Genomic DNA, 22385 nt, shown 5'->3' on the forward strand with positions numbered 1-22385 from the left:
GTGTTTCACATGTGTGCCTCACACCCGCAGCACAAACGACTACATCTGAAGACATTTCAACACTATAGGTTGTTAGAAAACGGTGGAGACAGCATGACACTTTTCTGAACAACGGGGAAGTTGCTACAGCTAAGTTCATCCAAACTTTTTCGTAGCAAAGTTATGATTGGGAATTCAGTGGGAAAAACAACAAACCGGAGCTGCCATTTCTGGAGGACTCTTGTTATTACCCTTTTTGAAGTTTTTCCACACCATTTTTGTTTGAGCTGGAGGGGTCATTATGCACGATTGTTTGCTCCTTGGAAAGCTTCCTCATTCTGTAACTAGGAATAACCTTGTAACGTACCAAGATGAGGTGGTTAGATCTGACAAGTCTCGCATTGCCAGACCCATCTCCACAGCAGTCTGGCTACACCACACATACATTCTGGGATAGGTTGTTTGCATTTCTTTAAACCAATCCCAATCGTCTTGGGTGGCTCCGGACGCAGAGACGGTGGCTCTGCAAAATAGTCTTTGGATGGAACTAGTGGAACATTTGCACCCCGCAAAAGAAAACACCACATCAAATATTAAATGAAGTTAACGGTTCTCACAATACAGTAACGTGATCCATTTAAATTAGCTAGATACATGGTTAAACGTAATTTGCTCTCACCAGTGTAATTCCGTGTGTACTTCATCCACAGCAATCGATCCCAAAACGTCCCAGTTAGATAGTAAATGCCTAAACGTAATCTTTGTAAATCTTTACAATCATTCCCCAAAAGAACCAAGCAGGCCTGCCTCACTGCACCATCCAAATTTCAGATCAAGCTCAGGCCACCTCTACAACTACCAGATTTACAAAAACTTTGTGCAAGTGCTACTAAACACACACACACACACACACACACACACACACACACACACACACACACACACACACACACACACACACACACACAACACACACACACACACACACACACACACACACACACACACACACACACACACACACACACACACACTCTTGAGGCTATTAAATATGCCAACACCTCATCTCCAATCTTAGATAGGGACAGACTGTCATACACTGAGCTCCAAACAGCAGGACACAACAAGGCACAATTACCCCCAGGCTACTTAATCACACTAAGAGAAATCCTGATGCAATAATTTGCAGAAGTTACAAAGACAAGGTCAATAGATGCATTGTATTCGGGTGCATTTTGCCTGCAGCTAGCTAAATTACTTTGAATTATTTTGTGCGCAGGAATCTTTGGCCGGAGGTAAATTATGTGCTGTGTCACATTAGGTTCATAACAACATGCACGCAGCCCAATGCCCAATGCCATATGTGGTTTCCCCAATAATTAGACCATATAAATTACGGCAGAGGACAGCCCAGCTAAATAGCGACAGAAAACTGACTTTGCTTGGCTCGTTTGGCAGGTTACTGGGCAAAGAGCATCCCTAATGCCAAGGACTGAAGAGTTTAGGGGGCTATGATTAAGGGAGAACACGTTATAGTAGCCATTCGCCTTCCCTGCTGACGAAAGCCATCGCTGCGATAGAGGAGGCTCATGGTGCGTGTGGAGGAATCGATATCCTGGTTGCACAGTGGGCATCAGTGTGACTCTCTCTCCCCCTGCACTAATGACTTGATAGACCCCTTCAGGCAGCAGCCCACCATTTCTCTGCTTAATGCAATCAACGGTCTGTGAGCTTTGTTAGCTCGCCACAACCCTCGCTGTTTGCAGAGGAGCTCTAAGGATCATCCCCCTCCTGTTCCCCTGCTCACTTGACGAGGAAACACTGATCACACTGAACGTGTTTTCTCCTCAATCCTGCTGCCTCCATCTCTTTGGACAGATATAGTCCGAAGCTTAACGAAGACTTGACAACATCATTGTGATGTCTTCTGCTAATATTATTCCACCGTGTGTCACGAATTACATTAAAAAGTGGTCTCCCAGTGCATAATCGTCGCACAGTGGTCGAGGTCAGACGCTGATCAAACATATAGCACATGTCTTGCCACATGTAAAGCCGTTTGCCTGCCTCCATTCGGGAGGGTATGTGAATATTGAGGCTAAAGACCCCAAAAAAAAAAAAAAAAAAAAAAAAAACATTTGGGGATGAGCTGTGTGCGGAAAGAGATGCACCGTGAAGCATTTTGGATGAGGGGAAAGAGGGGACATTAGTTATGCTAATTTAAAAGATGGAGTCAACGGAAAAGGAAGGAGAGTTAAATGAAGCTGAAAAAGTAGAGCAAAAATTAAAGCTGGGCTGAAAGCAAAAAAGGGAAAACAGGGAGCACTGAAAGTGAAACACTCCGTTACACGACAGTTTTAGTTTTGCTGCGGATCTTAAAGTGGCCACAGTAGGGATGAACGGTGTGAAGAAAATTACCCCAGTCCCGTTTCACACACACTGCATGCCACACAGGAAACTAAAACTGTGCCCGGTGATCAATCTTGGTGTCCTACTTGTTCTCTCACGTTTACCGTGTGCAGTGCACTGTACTCTCTTAGGTTGACAGGATCCTCTGGTGATCCAAGTTTAGTAGGAGGCCTCATGATACGATATCATCGCAACACTAATGTCACGATACGATATTATTGCGATTTAAAACATATTGCAATATTCTGCGATATATTGCAATTTATTACCTTTTTTCCAACTTCAAATTTTTACCAATTTTAAAATTATGTCCCCAAAAAGGAAACTTTGTTAGTTTGTCAACATCTGTTTTATCTTAAAAGATACATTTCTCTGTTTGTTCATCTTACTTCAGTTGTATTGCTGCAAAATGGGATTGTCAAGCAGACAAACTGAACAACGCATATACAATAATAGATCGATACTTGGCGTTATGGAGAAAATCAGCTATCACGATATTCTTGACCAAATACCTCTATCGATATTGTGGCGATATTCTAGGGTTGACAATTGGTGCTTTCACAAAATATCTTCACACTTCGATTTTAGATAAATAATCATCAGTAATGTGGACATAATGTCTAAGTGGGGGAAAGGCAAATAATAGAACAGCTACAACAGTCTGGTAAGTTCAGAAAAGTACATCACTTTACTGTACTGCAGCCTTTAAAACCAGGAAAAGACAACACTTGTGTCATTCACGATATTACAATATCCAAAATCTAAGACGCTATCTAGTCTCATATCACGATATCAATATAATATCAATATATTGCCCAGCCCTACTTGGCGTCTGTGTATGGATACAGTATTGCCACGGAAAATATCGCGATACTATGCTGTATCGATTACAGATAGCTAAACTTTAGCTATCTGATTGTACCAATTTAGGAAATACAATTCTGTCTCCCTGTGCGATTTCAATATGAAAAGGCAGTCTAATGATTTCTCTCTAGTAGTAGGAAGAAGGCAGTTTCTCCAGCCAGCTTTGTCACACACACAGCCTTTGTCGCGTTTGTTTTATTGCAAGGCGTTTGCCTGAAGAGACCTGGCTGCTCTCATTGATACAGTTTGTTATTTTTGCATTGTTTCTAATCCTGCTCTGTGCTGCTACTGCTACTGTTACGGTTAGCAGTAGCAGACGCCAGTCCAGCCTGGTTCTGCAGTGATGCAAAGTATTTTTGTTGTTTTCCATTGCCACTTGATTTTACCAGTCTGAACATTTCGTCATGAATTTTTATCATGACCTTTTTTTTTTTTCTGCAATCCAGATTTGTATGATGCAGATTTGAATTGAAAATATCAATAGTGTTCAAAATGTTCAAAAAGTACTTCCAGATACTAGATACTGATGAATAGAGTGTAAGTTGGGTAATTTTAATATAATTGGTAAACTTTTTTCTTTTCTACTTTTCTTTTCAGGAACCGTTTCAGGCTAACATGGCCAGGATTAACGATATGGTTAGGCTTTTGTTTTGTTACTGTGTGTGTCGTGTCTCGTGGTGTTGCTTCTATTTCCTCTTTATGAGTTCAAATGGAAGTATTGTTGAGTCTGGTGCTTCGCTCCTGACAACCTTTACCTTTACTGCCTTCTTCCTTTTCAGAGAAGAGAATCGACGACCTTGTCCAAAAAGGCAAACAACACCTTCAACATTGTGGGAACCACCTACGCCATCAACGTCGCTAAAGACCAAGGTTTAACGACCATTTCCAAGAGTGCCGCTGCAGCGTCGGTCAAACAGCCCTATCTCCATAAAATGGAAGACCCCTACATGGAGGCCAAGAAGTCCTACAACCGTGTCAGCAAAGTGGACAAGATATCACGCATCATTTTCCCAGTTCTGTTCTTCATCTTCAACTTAGGCTACTGGGCCACGTATGTCAACAGAAAGCCCGCTATCATGAAGGCAAACAACTTAAACTGAATTTAGGCTTGATCTGGTTTGGAGGGTAGACAGGTTTGCAGGAGGCCAAGTCCATTACAACTTATTGTGTGTATGTGTGTGCGCGCGCGTTTTGTGGGTCTGTTTTTTTCTTATGATATGTTGCACGTCTGTTTAGATGGAAGGCAAATTTTAACATACAGTAGATTCACAGAGTAGAAGTCCTTGGAAGAAGAACCTTATCACATCAGACTGTGTTTGTGTAGCATTTCTTTTCTCCCCCTCCACACTCTAGAACTGTTCCCTGTTGTGAGTGACCAAGTCTCCCTTTCTTGATTGATCTTGATTGCTTGCCGTTTTGTAGAGTAGCCAAATTGTGGTTTCACTATGTTTTGACATGTTTGCACTTTGCTTATAATAAGTTAGAGCAAGCGTGCGTTTGAAGTTTTCATTGTAGATCATTAGCAATGATATGGTTTTCGACACATACATAAAGTTAACAACGTGCATGCATGCACGCAGACACAGACACACAGTGACGCATCAGAAAATGCCACAAGAGCCATTTCGTCCGTTGCTTTGCCGTGCTCAGTTTGCCAGGGGGCAGCCTGTATAGTTCCATAGGAACATCATTAATAATAGTCAGTGTCTGGCCTTTAGCTTGCGCTGAATTTCAGCAGACCCAATGCAGTATCATCTGGAATTGCCATCGCGTCCCATGGGACTGCCTGTACATTTTCTAGTCTGGTGGCTCTAATTGTTTTAACTGGCTGAGTATGCTCAATGACAGAAAAGCTATGTGCCTTGGTGAATACACACATCATAAAAGGAAAAGGCTTTGACACGCTCACAGTTGCATTTACAGCACACATATGCGCAATGGTCTGTGTGTAGATTACATGCAAAAATATACTGGTGTCCACAGGCTCCGTGCACAGCAGTATGTGGCCGAGACCCACCCACCTCCGGCCCATGGGCATGGGCACAGAGTGTAAAATTGCCCATTAGTGTGGAAGGTTAACAGACCCCTGCCTGTGAGAAGTTGAAGCAAAGATTAAAAAAGGATCCAGCATAGTCCAGAACAATTATCATGTGCTTTTGTTTTGGCTCATGGTGCAGCGTCTCCATGAGCCAAGCAGTCATAACAAACTACCACCATTACCTCAGACTGAAGTCGAATTCTGAATCGCAGTTTCTTATACATTTTCCATGGAAATGCAAAGAACATTAGATGTTGTATACATTCAATCATACCAGACGCTCCCTTTCTTTCTTTAAGTATATTGTGGGCAGGCACCCTGGTGCCTTTATTTATTCGTTTTCTCTGCGTCAGTGTTTTTGGCTCCATTATGATTTTTCTGCATTTCTGCCTTGTCATAAGCAAGATTTGGTTCATGTTGTACTTTTGCCCTTTTATACTTGATTGTGTAAAGTATATTGGTGTTGATTTGATTGTCTACATATGTCGTACTGTTTTTGTGTTTTGAAGTAGACAACAAAGGCCAATATGTCACAGTCACACAGTATTTCTAAACAAATTTCGGAGAATTATCATCACTGGAGACTATTATACTGCAAAATGCTCTGGTCGACACATAAAATATTCCAATCAAAAAAACTAAATGTCATTGTTGGGATCACACTGAAGAGCACACTAATGGTCAAATTGGTTATTTTTCAACAAGCGATGGTTTCAAAGTTGTAAATCAGATCTGTCTCCAGCTGTGGCAACTGTCTCCAACTTTAGTTCTCTTTGGTAAGGGACATCTGTATTTCGGTTTTGTGTTGAATATGGTACGTGTTTATACAGATGTTTTAGGATTCTAAAGCAATATCTGTTGCTTTTTTTGCCAGATGCACTCTGGATATTTTGCATTGTCTTAATTATAGACTCTTTGATGACCACTACAGTCAGTGGATTCAAACTGTATCTTCAGTGGTAAGAATAGGAGAATGAGAACTGTGTTGTGGCCTCTTTAAAAAGGTGTGTTAATAACACAAACCCTGTACAATGTATCAGTCATAGGTTAATGCATGACAATCTGTACACGTGTATGTCTGCAACCTCCAATATTGGTGTTTGTCACGGAAATAGGGCTTAGTATCAGTGTTTCTGTAGTTCATCGCAGTTAGTCATCAATTACCTACTCATAACCTCGGCAACACCTGCATAAATACACTTAAGCTTCAGTTATTTGTGCACATTGATGTGATGTTAATAATTTATGGCTGGCACAGAGCTCTGAAAGTGTTTTTACCCTCATTTGGTCTCACACACACACACACACACACACACACGATTTAATGTATCTTATATAATGTATTTTAATTGTATCAGTTACACAATCTCTGCTCTTGCAGTGATTCTAAATTAGATCTGGGCGATATGGAGAAAATGAAATATCACGATATTTTACAAAACACCTCGATATCGATACTGTAGGGTTGAATATTGGCGCTGTCACAAAATATTTACACAATGAGATTTTTGACAAATACTCATCAGTAATGTGGATACTATGACTAAGTGGGTAAAGGCAAATAATAGAACAGCTAGAACAGTCTCGTAAATTCAGAAAATGACATCACTTTACTGTAATCCAGCCTTTAAAACCAGGAAAAGACAACACATAACGGTATAATGATATCCAAAATCTAAGACGATATATCTAGTCTTGTATCATGATGTCGATATAATATCGATATATTGCCTGGCCCTATTCTAAATTATTTGACGTAGTAAATTAACGGTTACATCGATCAAAACACGTCAAAAGACTTTATCCCACAAGCATGTGGATCATAGAGATCTTAGAGGAAATAGTGTTCACCATCAACAGACTTCAACACAAATGGGACAGCATGAATATCTCCTGGTAAACCTTTTTTTTTTTCTATTCAAACAACACACAAATAACGAGGGAATTTCCCCAGTGTGGGACCAATAAAGTCTATCTTATACACACAAACTCAAACAATGACTAGACTGATGATGATAAACCATGACATAAACTCTGGACGGCTTTTGTCGGGATCTGAACATTTTATAGTCACATCAAATTCATAATGACAGAGCCAGTGGAACATGTCCCCAACACTCGACACAGTATGGCTTTTTGAATCCTATAAATATTTAATGAATTGATAAATTCAGTTACTGTGAGGACTAGTGTGCGGCACCAGGTCTCGTTTTTCAGCCTTGATTTTTATCATCTTCTCTCAAATAAACGGATACACATCTGCTGAGGCTTCTGCTAATTCAGGATCTTATGACGCAGAGTCCTCAGGTTTATGTAGGATTCCTCGGAGTTAAGTGATCGAGGTGCTGTAGGTAAGTAGGTATTATGAGAAGCAGCAGCCGCTGAGCATTTGATCTGTCATTGTGAGATAACTTGCCTCAAAGACAGCCGTCCTCCGAGTGACAACCGTCTCAGTCAGAAATATCCCCAATAGCCACGATCAGTATCTCGAACGATAATGATTTAGACCATGAAGAACATTCTGACGACAGTATGATATATAGAATTATCCACATTTTATATATTTTGGAACAATTTAATTTTTATCATGTCTGAGAAATGATCAAAAGTGGTTTACCAGGAGATTTTGTTCAGAGTTTGGTCCATTTCATTTGTGAGGTTACTCTTGAATGTAATCTATACTTAATCATTACACTGTATATAAAATACTAACGTCCCTGCCTCAGACGAAATCCATTTCCTGAGTTGTCAACATTTTTGAAAAGTCAATATTTAATTTTTAGCTGAGCACAACACGCAGCATTACCTTGTTTATTCACATATCTTGTGTGTCTGTGGGTAGGGGGAAAAAAGGGGGGAAGAAACCCTTCCAGAGCCACACAACCACAACGTCTGGCCTCTGCAGCTGAACTACAGTAGAATCTCTGTCATCCTAACTGCTCACAGCGATAACTAAATGAACGGCCATAGCAAAGAAAACATGCAATAGTGCAGAAATAAGAGCTGATTGATCAACTTTAAACTAAGAAATGAATACAACAACAACAACAACAACAACAACAACAAAAACAGTATTTCAAAGACTATGCATGCACAACTTGCATATTAGGTCAAGAGTTTTTGGTAATTCAGGATTTATTTTATCATCTTTGTTCCTGAGGGGTTTTGATGAACAGGACTCTACTGTATTCTTGCCATTTAGCTTTGGTTACGATTGCATTATTCATGGAGGTAAATCCTTTCCTCACAGGGCCAGAGTTAACTTCTGCAGAAACATGTCATCCTATAAGATACAGTATATTAAGAGTATATTACTATATCAATCTATATATGCTATTCAGTACAGGATTAAATATTATGTTTTATACGACATAACCTCTACAGCATTGATGCAAATTTCTTGATGGTAGAAAGCCGTAGACAAATAGATGAACTTAACAAAAAGGGCAACAATTCTAATTTCTCAGAATAGTGTTACCAAGTTGTGAATTTGTAGATATTGTGAAATCAATTCCAATAGTTTTGTGAATATTGATACGTCATGTCAATTATTTTTACATGCGATAGGTACACCGCTGTCTTACATCGAGCTCTGTAACACCACGTGTTATGGTATTTTAAAGATGTACAGTAGAGATAATATCCATCGAGCTACTTACAAGATCCGTACCTTGTGTGCACTTTTCAAACCCAACTGTGAATTAGCAGCTGTCTGCAAGCAGAGTTGTACACACTGTGTTCTCTCTCCAGCAATCTCACTGCATGTCCCTACGCATTGAGAGATCAAAGACTTCCTGCACAAAGACAGCTCCGGGAACATAGTGGACTTTGTGTTTTTGTTGGGAAGTTGCTCTCTATATGCTCAGTGACTGGATTCTGTATGTTGCCCTCTCTCGTTCATGTTCTTACTGTATGAGATGTAGCAAATGGAAATGGGGATTAATTAAAAAGGACGGTGTATTTTGTCTTGGAGTTGTGAGACCCTTCTTGGTCACATCAGAGCCTCAAGGGTGCAAATTTACAACACGGTGGACTCATCCGATGTTCCTTTAGAGGCTCGTTTGAAAAGCACTTTTGTCTGATTCTTTGTGTCATTGTCGCGGCCGTGCATGCGAGTCGTTTTGTTTGTTTGTGGTGTTTACACTGATTTGTAAGGCATTAAAATCAAGCAGCAGTGGGAGGACATCCTACGGGGAACAAAAGACGTTGTGCATATTCAAATCAAAGCACAGCAAATTAAAATGTCTCTTGATATTGCTGTGAAGTTTGGCATCAACTAATGCTACTCACAACATCTAGGACTACTGTACATTACACATGAAACAGGTAAAACAACCACGGCACAGCATATACTGTAGCTGAAGATGTACGCATTTTCAGAAGCTCACCATTTATATAACTAATAATTAGAGGTGTGAATCTTCACTGATCTCCCGATTCAATTACGATTATCATGTCAGCGATTTAATTAGATATCACGATGCGTCAAATACATTTTTATATTAAAGTCATGTAGGATATTTAATTCACAGCTTTTCAAGCTTCAAAAACTAAACATTCTGCAGTGCTCTAATACTAAATAAATTGGATACATAAAACTACAGCACTGAGCACATGGCACTGCCTGAATGTGCAAAACATAACAGAATACGTAAACAGAAAGGTTGTTAGATATACATTAAATTGTAAACAGAAATAATCGATTATGGCCCGGCCGATTATCGATGCAGCATCGTCCATGTCCATGATTTGATGCATCGATTATATGATTAATTTCAACACCTCTACTAATAATGTTGTGCCTCTGTATTACAGTTACTTAACATTTGATTCCTGTCCACCACAGCTAAACTAATTGTCCTAAAAGGGTATTTTAAAGTGGCCATATTATGATCATTTTCTGGTTCATAATTGTATTTGAGATTGTATTGTATTAGAATTTAAAAAAAAAAAAAAAAAAACACCATGTTTTTGTTGTACTGCAAATTGCTGAATCTCCTCTTTTCACCCTGTGTCAGGTCTCTGTTTTAGCTACAGAGTGAGACCTCAACTTCTGTAACATCCTTGTTGTCAGTCGCACATGCATGCGCAGTAGCTAGGTAAGGATTACATGAGCTAGCTAGCGGTTTCTCCAACTTTGGCCTGTACAAGGCAGGATTAGCCGCGCGATTAGCCGTGCGAAACGAGGGCGCACTTCCAACTTTGCTTGGAATACCTGCAGAACAGGGACATGTAGTTCTATACAATTTATTTTGTAGATTAGGGTGAATTTGTGTGCGTTGTAGCAGTGTTTTGCCATTGAAAACGAGCTAGCATGCTAACGGTTAGCCCCCTAGGCCCCTCGTTTCGGCTACGGACGTAGAAAGCCGTGTAGATTTTGAACAGTTTCACACCGGAGACTGAAGGCAGGACACATTCAGAAACCGTATCTCACTCAAAACAGCATGGATGTTTTTTCAAAGTTTGTATGCGTGTGGAATCACCAGAGACACAAAATAACACCCCGAATCCCAGAAAAAGTGATCGATTTCATAATATGGGCACTTGAACGGTCAGTTTTTAACAAATTGAGTTTTCCTATGAAAACTGCTAGTACAGGAACACAGTATGAAGCTGGAATAATGTAGTTAGTCTGAGAATAATATTTTGCTCTTGCAGAGCCGAACATGTAAACATGGCAAAGGCTGTAATGGTGGACATTTGGCCAGAAGGTGCTGAAACTATTCACATATTTGACTTCATTAATTATTTAGCACTATAAATAAAAACTGCAAATCCACAAATCCCTTCTCTGTGAGAAAATTGCCAAAAAAATTCCCAACAAGCTTTAGTTTTTGTAGCATCAATAATATCAACACTATCTAGTCCTGGAGATTTACAAACTGCAATGGAATGGACAAAGAGATCAAAGAATCATAAAAAAAGTTTAATTGATTAAGTGTGTAAACAGCAATGAACAAAGCAGAGGGTTTTCAGTGTACACATTACGGAGTATATTCAATAAATGAGGCTGTGCTGCTGTCTACGGACTTTGAAGGTTACTGTTGCGGTCTGGCTCCGGTCCAGTCCTCACTAGCCTGTAGGTGCCTTCAACTGCACAGGAACGTTATTTTGTTTAAAGCCAAAGCAGCTCATTTTTCTCAGCACGCCGGGGGAAATGAGCTCTCTAAAGCCCCCCAAATGGACATATAAGGTTGTTTGCTTGCCTAGGACTGCTATGATAAATGAATCAATCCATTATCCATTTAGTGGCTGTTGTTCATAACAGCTATAGGACCATATTGTGCTTTGTGTTTGTGAGCTGCACCACTGTTGTGCTCATCTCCCTGAACTCAAACAGAGAAACAGTAGACACATTTGAGAATTTGATCACAATGACACTAAAGACCTGCACACATTCATTTTCAATGAAGGAGAAGGCCACGCTCTACTGGGATAATAGCTCTATTTGCATAACATGCAGGATAGAGTGAGAAATCTTCAATGCAACTTACTGAACTATTGTTTGGTTGTAGTAGCAGATGGTAATTTAGACATACTCATAACATGAAAGGCGATGCCAGAAACATACGCATTATTATGAGGAGTAAAGATATGCGAGGTAGCGTCACAAACAATAATGAAAGTGTTATCAAAATATAGGTCGGTGTAAAGTGAAAGAACCTGGGCCAGACAGGCACTCACAAAAACGCATGACATATTAATACCCACAAATGACACAAATATGTTTTATCACATAAGCAGCGACCTGAAATCACAGGATGTCTGCTCTCATTTTCACAAAAAAAACAAAAATCCCAAATTCTGTTAGTCATTCATGCATGAGAAAAGTATTATGCAATGTTTAAGTGTAAAAGTTTCACAAATTGTACAAACTGCTTACCTTAGTTATTATGGTAATCCTATGGATGCTAACACTACACATTGCAAATAGGGCTAATGTGCTTCTCTCCGTAAAGGAATTCATCCCTCTCATTGGAGAGAAACCAGGATGAGAAGGAAGGAGGAAGTTATCTGATCTCCACTGACTTCTGAGGGTGATGCAGGGCAATCCTGACAGAAAATAAAAGTTGTTCCCCCATTTGTTTTAAACCTTTGTTAACTGTCGTTTTCTAAGTGTCCACCTTTCTATTACTGAGGTTCATGTTTGGGGCTACTGACAAACTGTTTCCATCCTTTTGTCCAGGAATTGCCGTTCTTTACAGTGAATAAAGATAAAGTGCTTTCACGTGTCTGTTCGTGTGACTTGAGTGTTTGGTGAAATACGTACAACAGATTTTAAGTTAATGAAAGACATTACAGAGAATACTGCAGCCCAAAGACATCCACAGTAATTGTCTGGTCCACCAAAAGCCACTCGGGGGAGTCTTCAATCTCACAGACATGCAGTTCTGCACAGGGGGTGACACCATTACACTGCAGCCAGCTGGGGGGCACTTGGTGTAGTTCAAGAGGTACAGAAAGAGTCAGCCTGACTCACATTGAACCTTTTCCCAAGCTTACTGAGGAAGACTTTGAAACCCCCTGAACTAAAGCATATTAAACTCACAAAAACGCATGGCTTGCTTTAAGCAGACAATGCTTACTCTTACTGGAATGTAATGTTATGCATTGTTGTCAAGCAGCAGATGACCTTTAGTAGCCTATGTGGAAATAAGTTTAAGGTGGCAATAAATGCAACTGTGTGTAGCAGCAGCATACACTATAGAAAAAAGCTGAGCACTTTTGACCTGATTATGACCCATTACTTTGAGCTCCAATATTTCTCTAATGTGGAGCTGAATATGAAGTCTGTGGAGAAAATCTGACGGCCTACATTGTGTGTCACAAATGCCTTGAGTTTCCTATGAAGCCAATATTATGAGGAAGTAAGTAATTATGAATGAATGAATTAACTTATTATGCGGAAAGCTAATAGGCCTAATATTACCTTCTACTGGAGACTCTTCCTAGTGAGCCAAAAGCAAAGTTCTCCAAAAACAACAACAACAACAACAACAACAAGCTAGGGAGAAAATGGCTACAAAACCAACTCAGCTCATAACATTCTAACATTTTAGTCATGTTAAGGTCAAATATGAGAACTCATAGCTCACCACTAACTAAACAACATGAGAGCATCATGCACCTGCCACATAACACCAAAAGAAATAGTCCCTACCAGAACTCCATTATTCTCAATAAATAGAGTATAAAACCACAAAAGTAAAGGATGCTCAGCATTATGGCACAAATAACAAGTTAGAAGATGCCAAGAAAGTGACCACAAAGCAACTCTTTGACAGGAAAAGCAAACAACAAAGTAGCCCAGCAGTCATTTTGCCAAGCACATAAACAGACTGAAAAACAAGGCAAAGCCAAGACTCGCGATATGTAAGTTATGCTAGGACCATAGCCTGTTAATATTAATGGACAGAGCTATGGCTAGGACAAGCACCAAATGCTATAGCTTACCTAGCTTGCTGAGGTGAAGCGGTCATCCTCGGTGTCTTGGCAAGAGTGAATAAGAATGAAGAAAGTCTTTTGTGAAGAGTCACTGTGGTCCCATGGGTCCCAGGCTGCAGACAGGAAACTCCACTTCCAGCTTCAAGTTCGTGTTTGAGGCCGACAGGTGACAAATGCAGCATGATGAAGAATGTTTAAAGTCCAGCTAGGAGTGCAGCCAAACATGGATACTCCTTCACAAAGTCCTCCTGAATGCATACTTGGCTGCAGGTGAGCTTTTTTTTGCCAATTAGCGCTAACATAGCAGCAGCAGTAGTAGTGGTAGCAAATCAAAACAGTGCGTGTGAGTATTGAAAGCTTAAATTGACCGCCGTTTTTTTAAAGGGTGCGTTTGATATGTGTAGCAGCCAGTGCCAGAATTAGTGGGTGGGGGTGTTGAAGGGCGAAAACAAAAATCTCAGCAATGGCCCTCAAAACGTGATTTAGGGGCAAAAGAAGATTGCTGCCCGCCCCCAAGATCCACACTCACACAAACAACGCTATTGCATATGCACTGATAATAGCAAAAGTATGCTTTTTATTTTGGGTGTTGATTACTGCATTTTAATCTGGGATAATTTCACATAAAAAAAAGCAAATAAAAAAAAAGCAACAACAGCAGCTTGTGCATTAACTAGGCCTAGTATTTGTTTAAAGTGCCCTCTACATTTTAAATTGTCCCGACTTTTTAGACATAAGATGCCCCCCCAATATTTTTTTTATTTACTTCACTGGTAGCAGCAACTACAGTGTGTCATGTGTAGCATGAGTGTAAGGGTTGTCTGAACTAGCATAAAAGGGTGTACTCCACAGGCTACAATAGGCTATTTTCACAGTGGACATTTAAACATGTATCGTACAGTAGACTAGTAGTAGTAGTAGCAAAAGCACATGTGTTGCTAATAACATTAACGACCTCTCTGTCATTCAGTGTCCCTGTAAGCCATGACTAATGTGATACAACCATCATTCAATTTATTATTTACACCTTGTATTTTACCTATTTCCATTTTATATTTCTTTTAAATGTATTATATTCCAGAGATAAATATTTTCCTTTTTACTCCATTTCCTTTATCAGAGAGTCAATTTGCCAAAGCAAAGCTTATTGTGGCAGTGGTTGCAATCATTCACTCAATTACTTCAACGCATCTACACGTTCATTATCTCTTTATCTTGGGAGAAAAGCTGTTGGCAGTTGGTAATTTTTTTTGGAGTGCCAGAATCTAAGTTGTAATGGAGTATTTTTAATTTGTAGTATTGCTACTTTTACTTAGATAAAGGATCCTAATTTGTCTACCACAAATATTTGAGTTAAATAAAGGAAACTCTTAATTTACATTCACAACTATCCCTCCAATTGGACTATTCTCTCATTCAACAGCACACCATTGCACCGACGACCCTCAAATATGGCCAGAGGGTCTCGACATGTTGATGTTGTTTTTATTATCCTACAAAATTGTCATAAGTAATTTTCCAGTCAAGTGAAAACTGTAATTTAATTTAATGTAAAGTTGATTTAAAATACATCCAAACTAAGCCAACCATGTAAATTAGCATTAATACAAAATGTATATAGGGCATAACTATTACTACCACAGGATTTAAATAAGCATGCTACATTTTTCATACCATGTTAAAAAAAAGACCAAAATCTATGACTTGATTATGAACTTGTCCTACTTCCACATATTGTACATATAAAATGAAACCTTTTTGACATGACTAACGGATTATTTTCAAATTGTCAAGGTAGTCAGGCAGTTTTGAGATGCTTTAGAAATGTGGAGGTGTGAATAAGAGACAGGGTCTGACATTTAACGAGTCGATCATCTTCAGTCTATCTTTCGACATCTTTCAACTTCTAAAAGCCTGACCTTTCCTCCCACTGACGTCTCTGACAACCAAATTATTATCTTTAATCGTAGCCATGTAGTGAACAAGTGCACTGCCTCGCCATCTTCAAGCCTCTGGAGCAGTTTCTCCTCAGTGTCAACTCTGACTGTTCACTACAGCATGCTTTCAAGCATTCAGGTGGCTTTTTACTAGTTGATCCATCAGATTACAAATGTAATCTTTCGTAAACATTTGTTGTTCTAGGTCCAGTGTGAGCATAATGCATGGCCCAATTTGACTTTAATCTTTCAGCCACTTGTCAATTGGACAAGATGTGTCTGTATCTGTAGATTACAGTGTCCCTTGTAGTGCTTCCCCAGTGATATGGTCTGTATAAAACATAAGCAACACATCAGAAATGACTTATTGTTTACTATGAAATTATGAGGTAATTACTGAAAGTAATGAATAGAAATAATAGCAATAGAGAAGTTACTTACTTCGAGACTTACAACAGAAAACTCTACTTTATATTAACTTACTATATACAATGTACTAACTACAGTACAGTAATGTTACAGCTATTATCGACTGATCAGTATAATAACAGTGGAAGTAATTGTCAAGACTTACGTTCTTTTCCATGAAAGTGCTGTCAACATACCCACCAATGCGTGAGGCAAAACTGGACTATCCAGCATTTGTTTACTTTGATTTTTTTCCCCTCTAGGGCAACTCTACTTTGATGACACCTTGTAATATTAGCTTTGTTCACTGAACCTCGGCTCAGCTCTGCGGTTTTTACTAAACAAGATACCGCTGGCCCCTTGTGTGTGCTACTTTTCAGCCATTCGTTCAGGTACTGGAACCCTGCAGGCTGATACTTTGTGTCGGGGCAGGCTTTTGTGGCTTTGTTGTTAATTAGGTTGCTTGCTTTGTATACTAGTGAAAATAATGCTTGAATTGTCCCCATTTATTTCATATTTTCAAATACTCTCATTCTACAAAAATATTTATTGTGGAAAAGTTTGATACATTTGGTATTGGTATTTGGTTTGTAAGTCAAATCCCAATATGAAAGAAAGTTGCTAAAATACTAATACTATTCGGCGTGACTTTGTGGAGGGATTGTAAACTGCAGAGGATACGCATTAGCTAGTGTAGTTTCCTGCAGCTGTTACTATAGATCTTACTTAATGAGTCGAAATCTACTGATTGCACCTTGAGTGGCTCCAACAAGGATTTAACCTGAGAAAGTTCAGCCCGGTGACCACTGAATACAGCAACTATTTCATTGCGAGCAATGTATTTGCACTGTACAAACCACACTGAAACGTGAGATGTTCAGGAGTTGAATCTGAGCTGGGATTTTTTGCCACCTGTCATTTCCTTGTCTCCTTCCACTGTACACTTGGCTTAAAGGAAAACAGCCAACATAATCTTCATAAAAAATTGCAATTGCTCTAATTGTTTTCTCTCAAATGAGTGTGTTTGATGGTTTGTCATTCTGTCTGCCTGGGAAAAGATTGCCTCGTAATCTTTAATGATTTCTCAAGCATACTGCAGCAGACTGCCCGCTCTAAACATTACGATGAGGCTATTCATCTGCCTCTTAGTTGTGATGCTGCACTCTGCTGCTGGGACAAGCAAAGAGCCCATGGCTTCAGAATGACTAACAAATGGGTTTGGAAATAAATGTGTTCTGACCCGATGAAAACTTTCCATGGGGAAAAGTGTACTTGCAATTAAGAGGAGACACTTGGTACACACATATGGGTGCTTGGACAAGACAAACCATTACATGGATTAGTGGAACATCACATTATTATTGCTGTAATGTCACAACTACAGATAGCTTTGCCAGTACACAGTACGTTCTACATTTCTGAAATACAGGACAGACATAACAAGTCTGAGAGACGTGACTTGGCTCTGCTGAAACCTCTGCAATTATTTAACATGTTCTCAACAAATATATACTGCCTTTGGTATCGTTGAGTTATAACAGATCCAGTCGTAGCAGTGTATAGCTGAATACGGACTTGATTACAAATCTGCCTCTACTCAGCCCCCACAGTAGCTCCAGGAGTTTATTTTTCAAATTCCACCCATGATTTTCAGCTTAGGTTGTGCCATCAATTAGTGAGTTAAGAATGACTATATCGGCCCTCTTGTTTCTGTAGCTGTTGACAGTCGTGGTACGTTAGATCAGCTGTGGAGTGGAAAGTTCAGATGCCCTGCAGTCAGTATGTGGTGCCCTCATGGAGGAAACACTCAACATCTGTACTTGTCCTTGGGAAGATAACCCAGTACGAGCAGTTGAAACAGAGAGGCAGAGGAGACATTTTTATAACGGCGATGAGAGAAAATGAAATGCAGCATATTATAGGTAATAAGGGCCTGAATAGTAATATTTCCCGTTACTTGTGTGGCTTATTGGAGTGGCTGGAGGATTAGATTGCACTAAAATGAATTACATTAACATATAACTCTGAGAAATATAGCTTTCTTCTTTTCCCACTCAGGAGACATGTATTGTTCTTTGCTGGCTTTGGACTTTGGTGTTCTCAGATCTGTCTGTTTGTTATGCAGATTAAAATGTGGATCAGTTGAGCGATGCATGGATTTTTTTTTTGTTTTTATGGTGCCAACCTCTTCATTTTGGGTTTTATCTTCTGTGCGCCTGAAGTCAGCCCACATCGCATCTCCTGAGATGATACCCTGACATACTTAGCCATTCAACTCCCTTCCTCAAAGCCCCCCTTGTTCCCGCAGGAGATGCATGGATGAGCAAGCTTATTCTCCTTGTGGGGTGTTCCCCATGCATGACTGATGTTTAGATTAATATCCTTGACTGATTCCTGCTCTGCGGTGAAGAGAGGAGTAGGCCTATCAGAGCACAGCCGCCCCCTCAGGAGTCCATTGATTTTCACACCATCCTGACAAACATAAACCTTCTAGGCCCACAAAATACTTCATTTGTTGTCCATTCCATTACCTCAGGCCCAGCTGTCCACATCTGCTTTTTTTTGGTCCGTTTGTTGTCACCTGTGATAGCAAAATAGAGTCTGCTGCCTGGAATTTATTGTTAGTCATATACACTCAGGAATTAGTTATGTAAATGTATGCAATATGTGAACGCCGAAAATATACCCCAGTACAAATCTGACTGCTTCACACATTTGTTTATTTATTTGGAGCCCTAATATCTTCTTCTGTAGCAGTTCTCATATTCCTGCAGCCCACACAGTGAGATGATTGAATCAATATTTATAAACAAAACTATGTAATTTAACACCTCCGAATTAAAGACAGCCAATCAAAGCAATAAAACATATAGTGAAATAAACTGAAGCAGCATGAACATTTATGTTGAAGTACAGGGAGATGCACTGAAAAATGTATGTGTGTGACCTGGCAGCTGCAGTGTTGATTTGACTTCTAACTCTTGTGTATTTCCAATGTGAAAATGATACTGACTATGACAATTACATGCTGTTTGTGATCCTTAATATATTGGTGCACATTAAACCACTAAAGAGCTAAAACAATAGAAGCAATTGGTCACTACTTGAACTGTATGTAGTGATGCTTTTTCAAATATCATCCAAAAAGCCTCATGTGGAAAAAAACTGAACTCCACATAGGGAGGAAAAATGGTAATATCGCCCCCTGGTGACACTAACAACAGTGAGAAAAGGCTTGTCCTTTTGGTAGAGGTTAAAACTGTGTTTTAGTGTGATTCAAATTCAAAATGGAAATTTGTTTTGCAAAAACTGTACGTTTGGTGTTCGGTTTAATCCCAGGTCCAAGCATAAGCTTACAGAACAGACATTACAGACAGCACTGGCAAGTTTGATACAGGATTTTATGCATCTCTTTTTTTGTGTGTTTTTGCTTCTGATGTAATCCATTTTATATTTGAACAAGGGGTAGATTCAGCAAGTGACAACACTTGGCTCATCGTGTGTGCAGAATGGAGCGCTAAAGAGAGTCAAACCAGCATTGAAACCTAATGCTTTTGGGTTGACTCTGAGCTTAAAAACCAACATGCAGCTCCGTATGAGCTTCAAAAATGGACACTTTTTTTTCCAAGGACAATCATTTTATTATAGATGATAATAAAGCATGTGTATAAATGACGCATAGAGCCTGAAATTGACATGGTAACAAAGACTAGAATGTTGGGAAGATCCTGTGGTCAACATTGCAAAAATGAATCTAACAAAAATACAGAAAATAATAACATAAGGCTGTAAAATACGAAAAGTATGTCATTCGCATACCGTAGCACAATCAAGCAAATGTGTGTCTGACGTATGGGTACAGTTACATTCACACTATCAAAATGATGTATCCCTCACTGGAGAAAACTCATTTTGAAAATGGTTTAGGTGGGAAGAGCTGTTGTTGAGAAATATTGCATTCTTCTCTCTCCATAGGTAGAGATCTTCTGCAGCCTTAAACCTATGATCAAACATCATTAAAATATTGCTTCTGTGTAACTAAGGCTGTGCTACTGTTTTTCCTCCCTGTCCAGCTTTTCTTTGTCAATCTTCGACAAATTGGCCTTTTTCCACCAGACCTAAAGGGTCTTGATTTCCAACATAAGTTGCTCCTGTCTGGCACTGTTTTACTTGAGTAGTTCATCATCTCGAGCCAGGAGACCGACTCGCTCTTTATCCCTCAGGATCAAGTGCTGGAAAGCCGGTTGATCTTTAGCCTTCGTTCTGCTGCTCTCCACATCCTGAAGCGAGGCCTAGATTTTATAGCCCCCAATTGTCTTATAAACTGAGTCAGTATTTGCCCTTATGGGACTGAGAGAACATACTGTATTACCCTTTTAAGAATGCTGAAATTGGGTCCATTTTATTTATTTCTGGGCAGAAAGTCATGGGAAAGAGTCTGCTGATGAGACAGTTTTCTCAGCGGGACCCCCTAGCTCCTGAATGAAGGCCTGAATCACCCTGTTTGGAGTCTTTCAGGTTAATTATGTTAATTTCTCACAGCTTTACTATCCCTTTTCTACTAATATGAGCATTAAGAATACGATTGAAGGGGTCACTTTTGATTGGTCAAATCAAGTCACAGCACCTAGATCTATTGTGATACTTCCATCTGTGTCTTAAGTAGAAACCAATGGTAGTATATGAGTCGCATGAACCTTGAAAGGATAGGATTCCAGTAATTAGTCATAAACTACTGCGATCTTTTCCCCCAAAGAATATGACTGTTTGTATTGTATATACTGGATAGTTTTATATACATTTATTTATGTATATATATATATATATATATATATATTATTTTTTTTCCTCCTCATTAGTCCTCTTTGTGCATTTATCAGTACATGATATAATTATAAAATATTTTGATATAAAACTCATATTATTTAGGCAATAATATTAAAGCCTTGAAACTCATTACACACTCAGGCTCAGTTTCAACCACTATACCGACATTACAACCGAACCAGAATGCCACGTATTCCCTGACAGTACATAGTAAAGCAGGTTTTGGCCACAATTACAACATTTCAACAGAGAGTCATTTGCTGGACCGGTTTTCAAACAGGCCCTGCACTACTCTGAGTGCTACACACACTCTTACACTAATGGAATTATGTCAGCATGTGGTTATTATTTAAAAAACTGAGCATCGGCCAACCAAAGCAGGCACCGTGGGAGACATTAGATGCATCCCAAAGCTTTTTCACTTCTCTTTTCTCCATGTCAGTTCATTCCCTGCACCCTCATTCATTCCACTCCATCTCCCCTGTCTTGTTTGTGAAAAGTATTTGCCATACTAAAGCAAATCCCAAACCAATTAGTGTGGAGAGTACGTCACTACCCCCTGCTATGATATCAACACAATGCCAAATGAGCATGGAGGAAACCCGCTTACAAATTAGTTCTCTGTGGACTTTCATATTGGCAAGTATGTATTTTGTAATTCACTTCAGTCACACTTTGCTCTTACTCAAAGTAAAGGAATCATTTCAAAGGAACTATTTAGGTCCCATAGTAGTTTAAATCATCATCAACATTCCTATTCTGTGGCCCTTGATCATGTTTGTCCCTAGTTAGGAGGATACATGTGATGTTATAACCTTAAGTTATGTTTGTTTTTTTTGTGCATTTGTAAGGACAGTTGAAAAGACTTAACAATGAAGTGATGTGTCATTGGATAGGCATGATTGCTGCTTTCTTCCAATAGTAATGACTGTGCCCCACATTCCTTTTATTACCTACTGCTCATTAGGGATCACTCCTCATTTGGAGTGACACCTTGCCATGAAGTGGCAGTCGGTAGGGATTGTTTTTCCATCAAAAACACATTCCGCATATAATCTCACTAGTTATCCATAACTTTCCTATGTAACATTTGCTATTACAATCAAATTTCCAACGTTTGTCCTGATTTTTCACACTATGAAGTCCCCTCGTCTGTAAATGGTCCTAAATCGATACTAGAATTACCTACTTCCACCTGATGCAATTAATGCACAGGAGGAGAAATTGTCTGCGCAAAATCATCTGATAAGTGTTTGATGGTTATTTATTTGTGCTTTGGAACGTAATCACTGCGAAACAAACACAAGATAAGCTTTCTATCTCTCTCCCTATTGTACAATGACAGATTCAAGTAGCTACAAAACATTAGTTCTTGTGGTATACAGCTGTACTGGAGTATGACAAGTTAGCTGTTTACTGAATATGACGTGTAAAGCCCCGCCCATTTCTAGCACTTAAGGTGTTATGCATTGCTCCTG

At 39.4% G+C, this 22385-nt stretch overlaps 2 protein-coding genes across 3 annotated transcripts in view; one reads left to right on the forward strand and one right to left on the reverse strand.

The window, feature by feature from the left end:
* Positions 1–6858, forward strand: part of gabra3 (gamma-aminobutyric acid type A receptor subunit alpha3) — a 114684-nt gene extending 107826 nt beyond the window's left edge. The window contains exons 10-11 of one of the 2 annotated variants that reach the window (XM_039777579.1): positions 3850–3888; positions 4032–6858. In XM_039777579.1, coding sequence (XP_039633513.1) covers positions 3850–3888; positions 4032–4352 — 360 coding nt within the window. In that variant the 3' untranslated portion in view covers positions 4353–6858. The remainder of the gene's footprint in view (positions 1–3849; positions 3889–4031) is intronic. The other variant, XM_039777580.1, reaches the window with a different exon arrangement.
* gabrb4 (gamma-aminobutyric acid type A receptor subunit beta4) overlaps positions 1–14055 on the reverse strand; it is a 236603-nt gene extending 222548 nt beyond the window's left edge. The window contains exon 1 of the mRNA XM_039777576.1: positions 13745–14055. Coding sequence (XP_039633510.1) covers positions 13745–13917 — 173 coding nt within the window. The 5' untranslated portion in view covers positions 13918–14055. The remainder of the gene's footprint in view (positions 1–13744) is intronic.
* Positions 14056–22385: the final 8330 nt, after the last annotated feature.

Source organism: Perca fluviatilis, chromosome 16 (genome assembly GCF_010015445.1).
Source record: "Perca fluviatilis chromosome 16, GENO_Pfluv_1.0, whole genome shotgun sequence".
NCBI classification, from domain to species: Eukaryota; Metazoa; Chordata; class Actinopteri; order Perciformes; family Percidae; genus Perca; species Perca fluviatilis.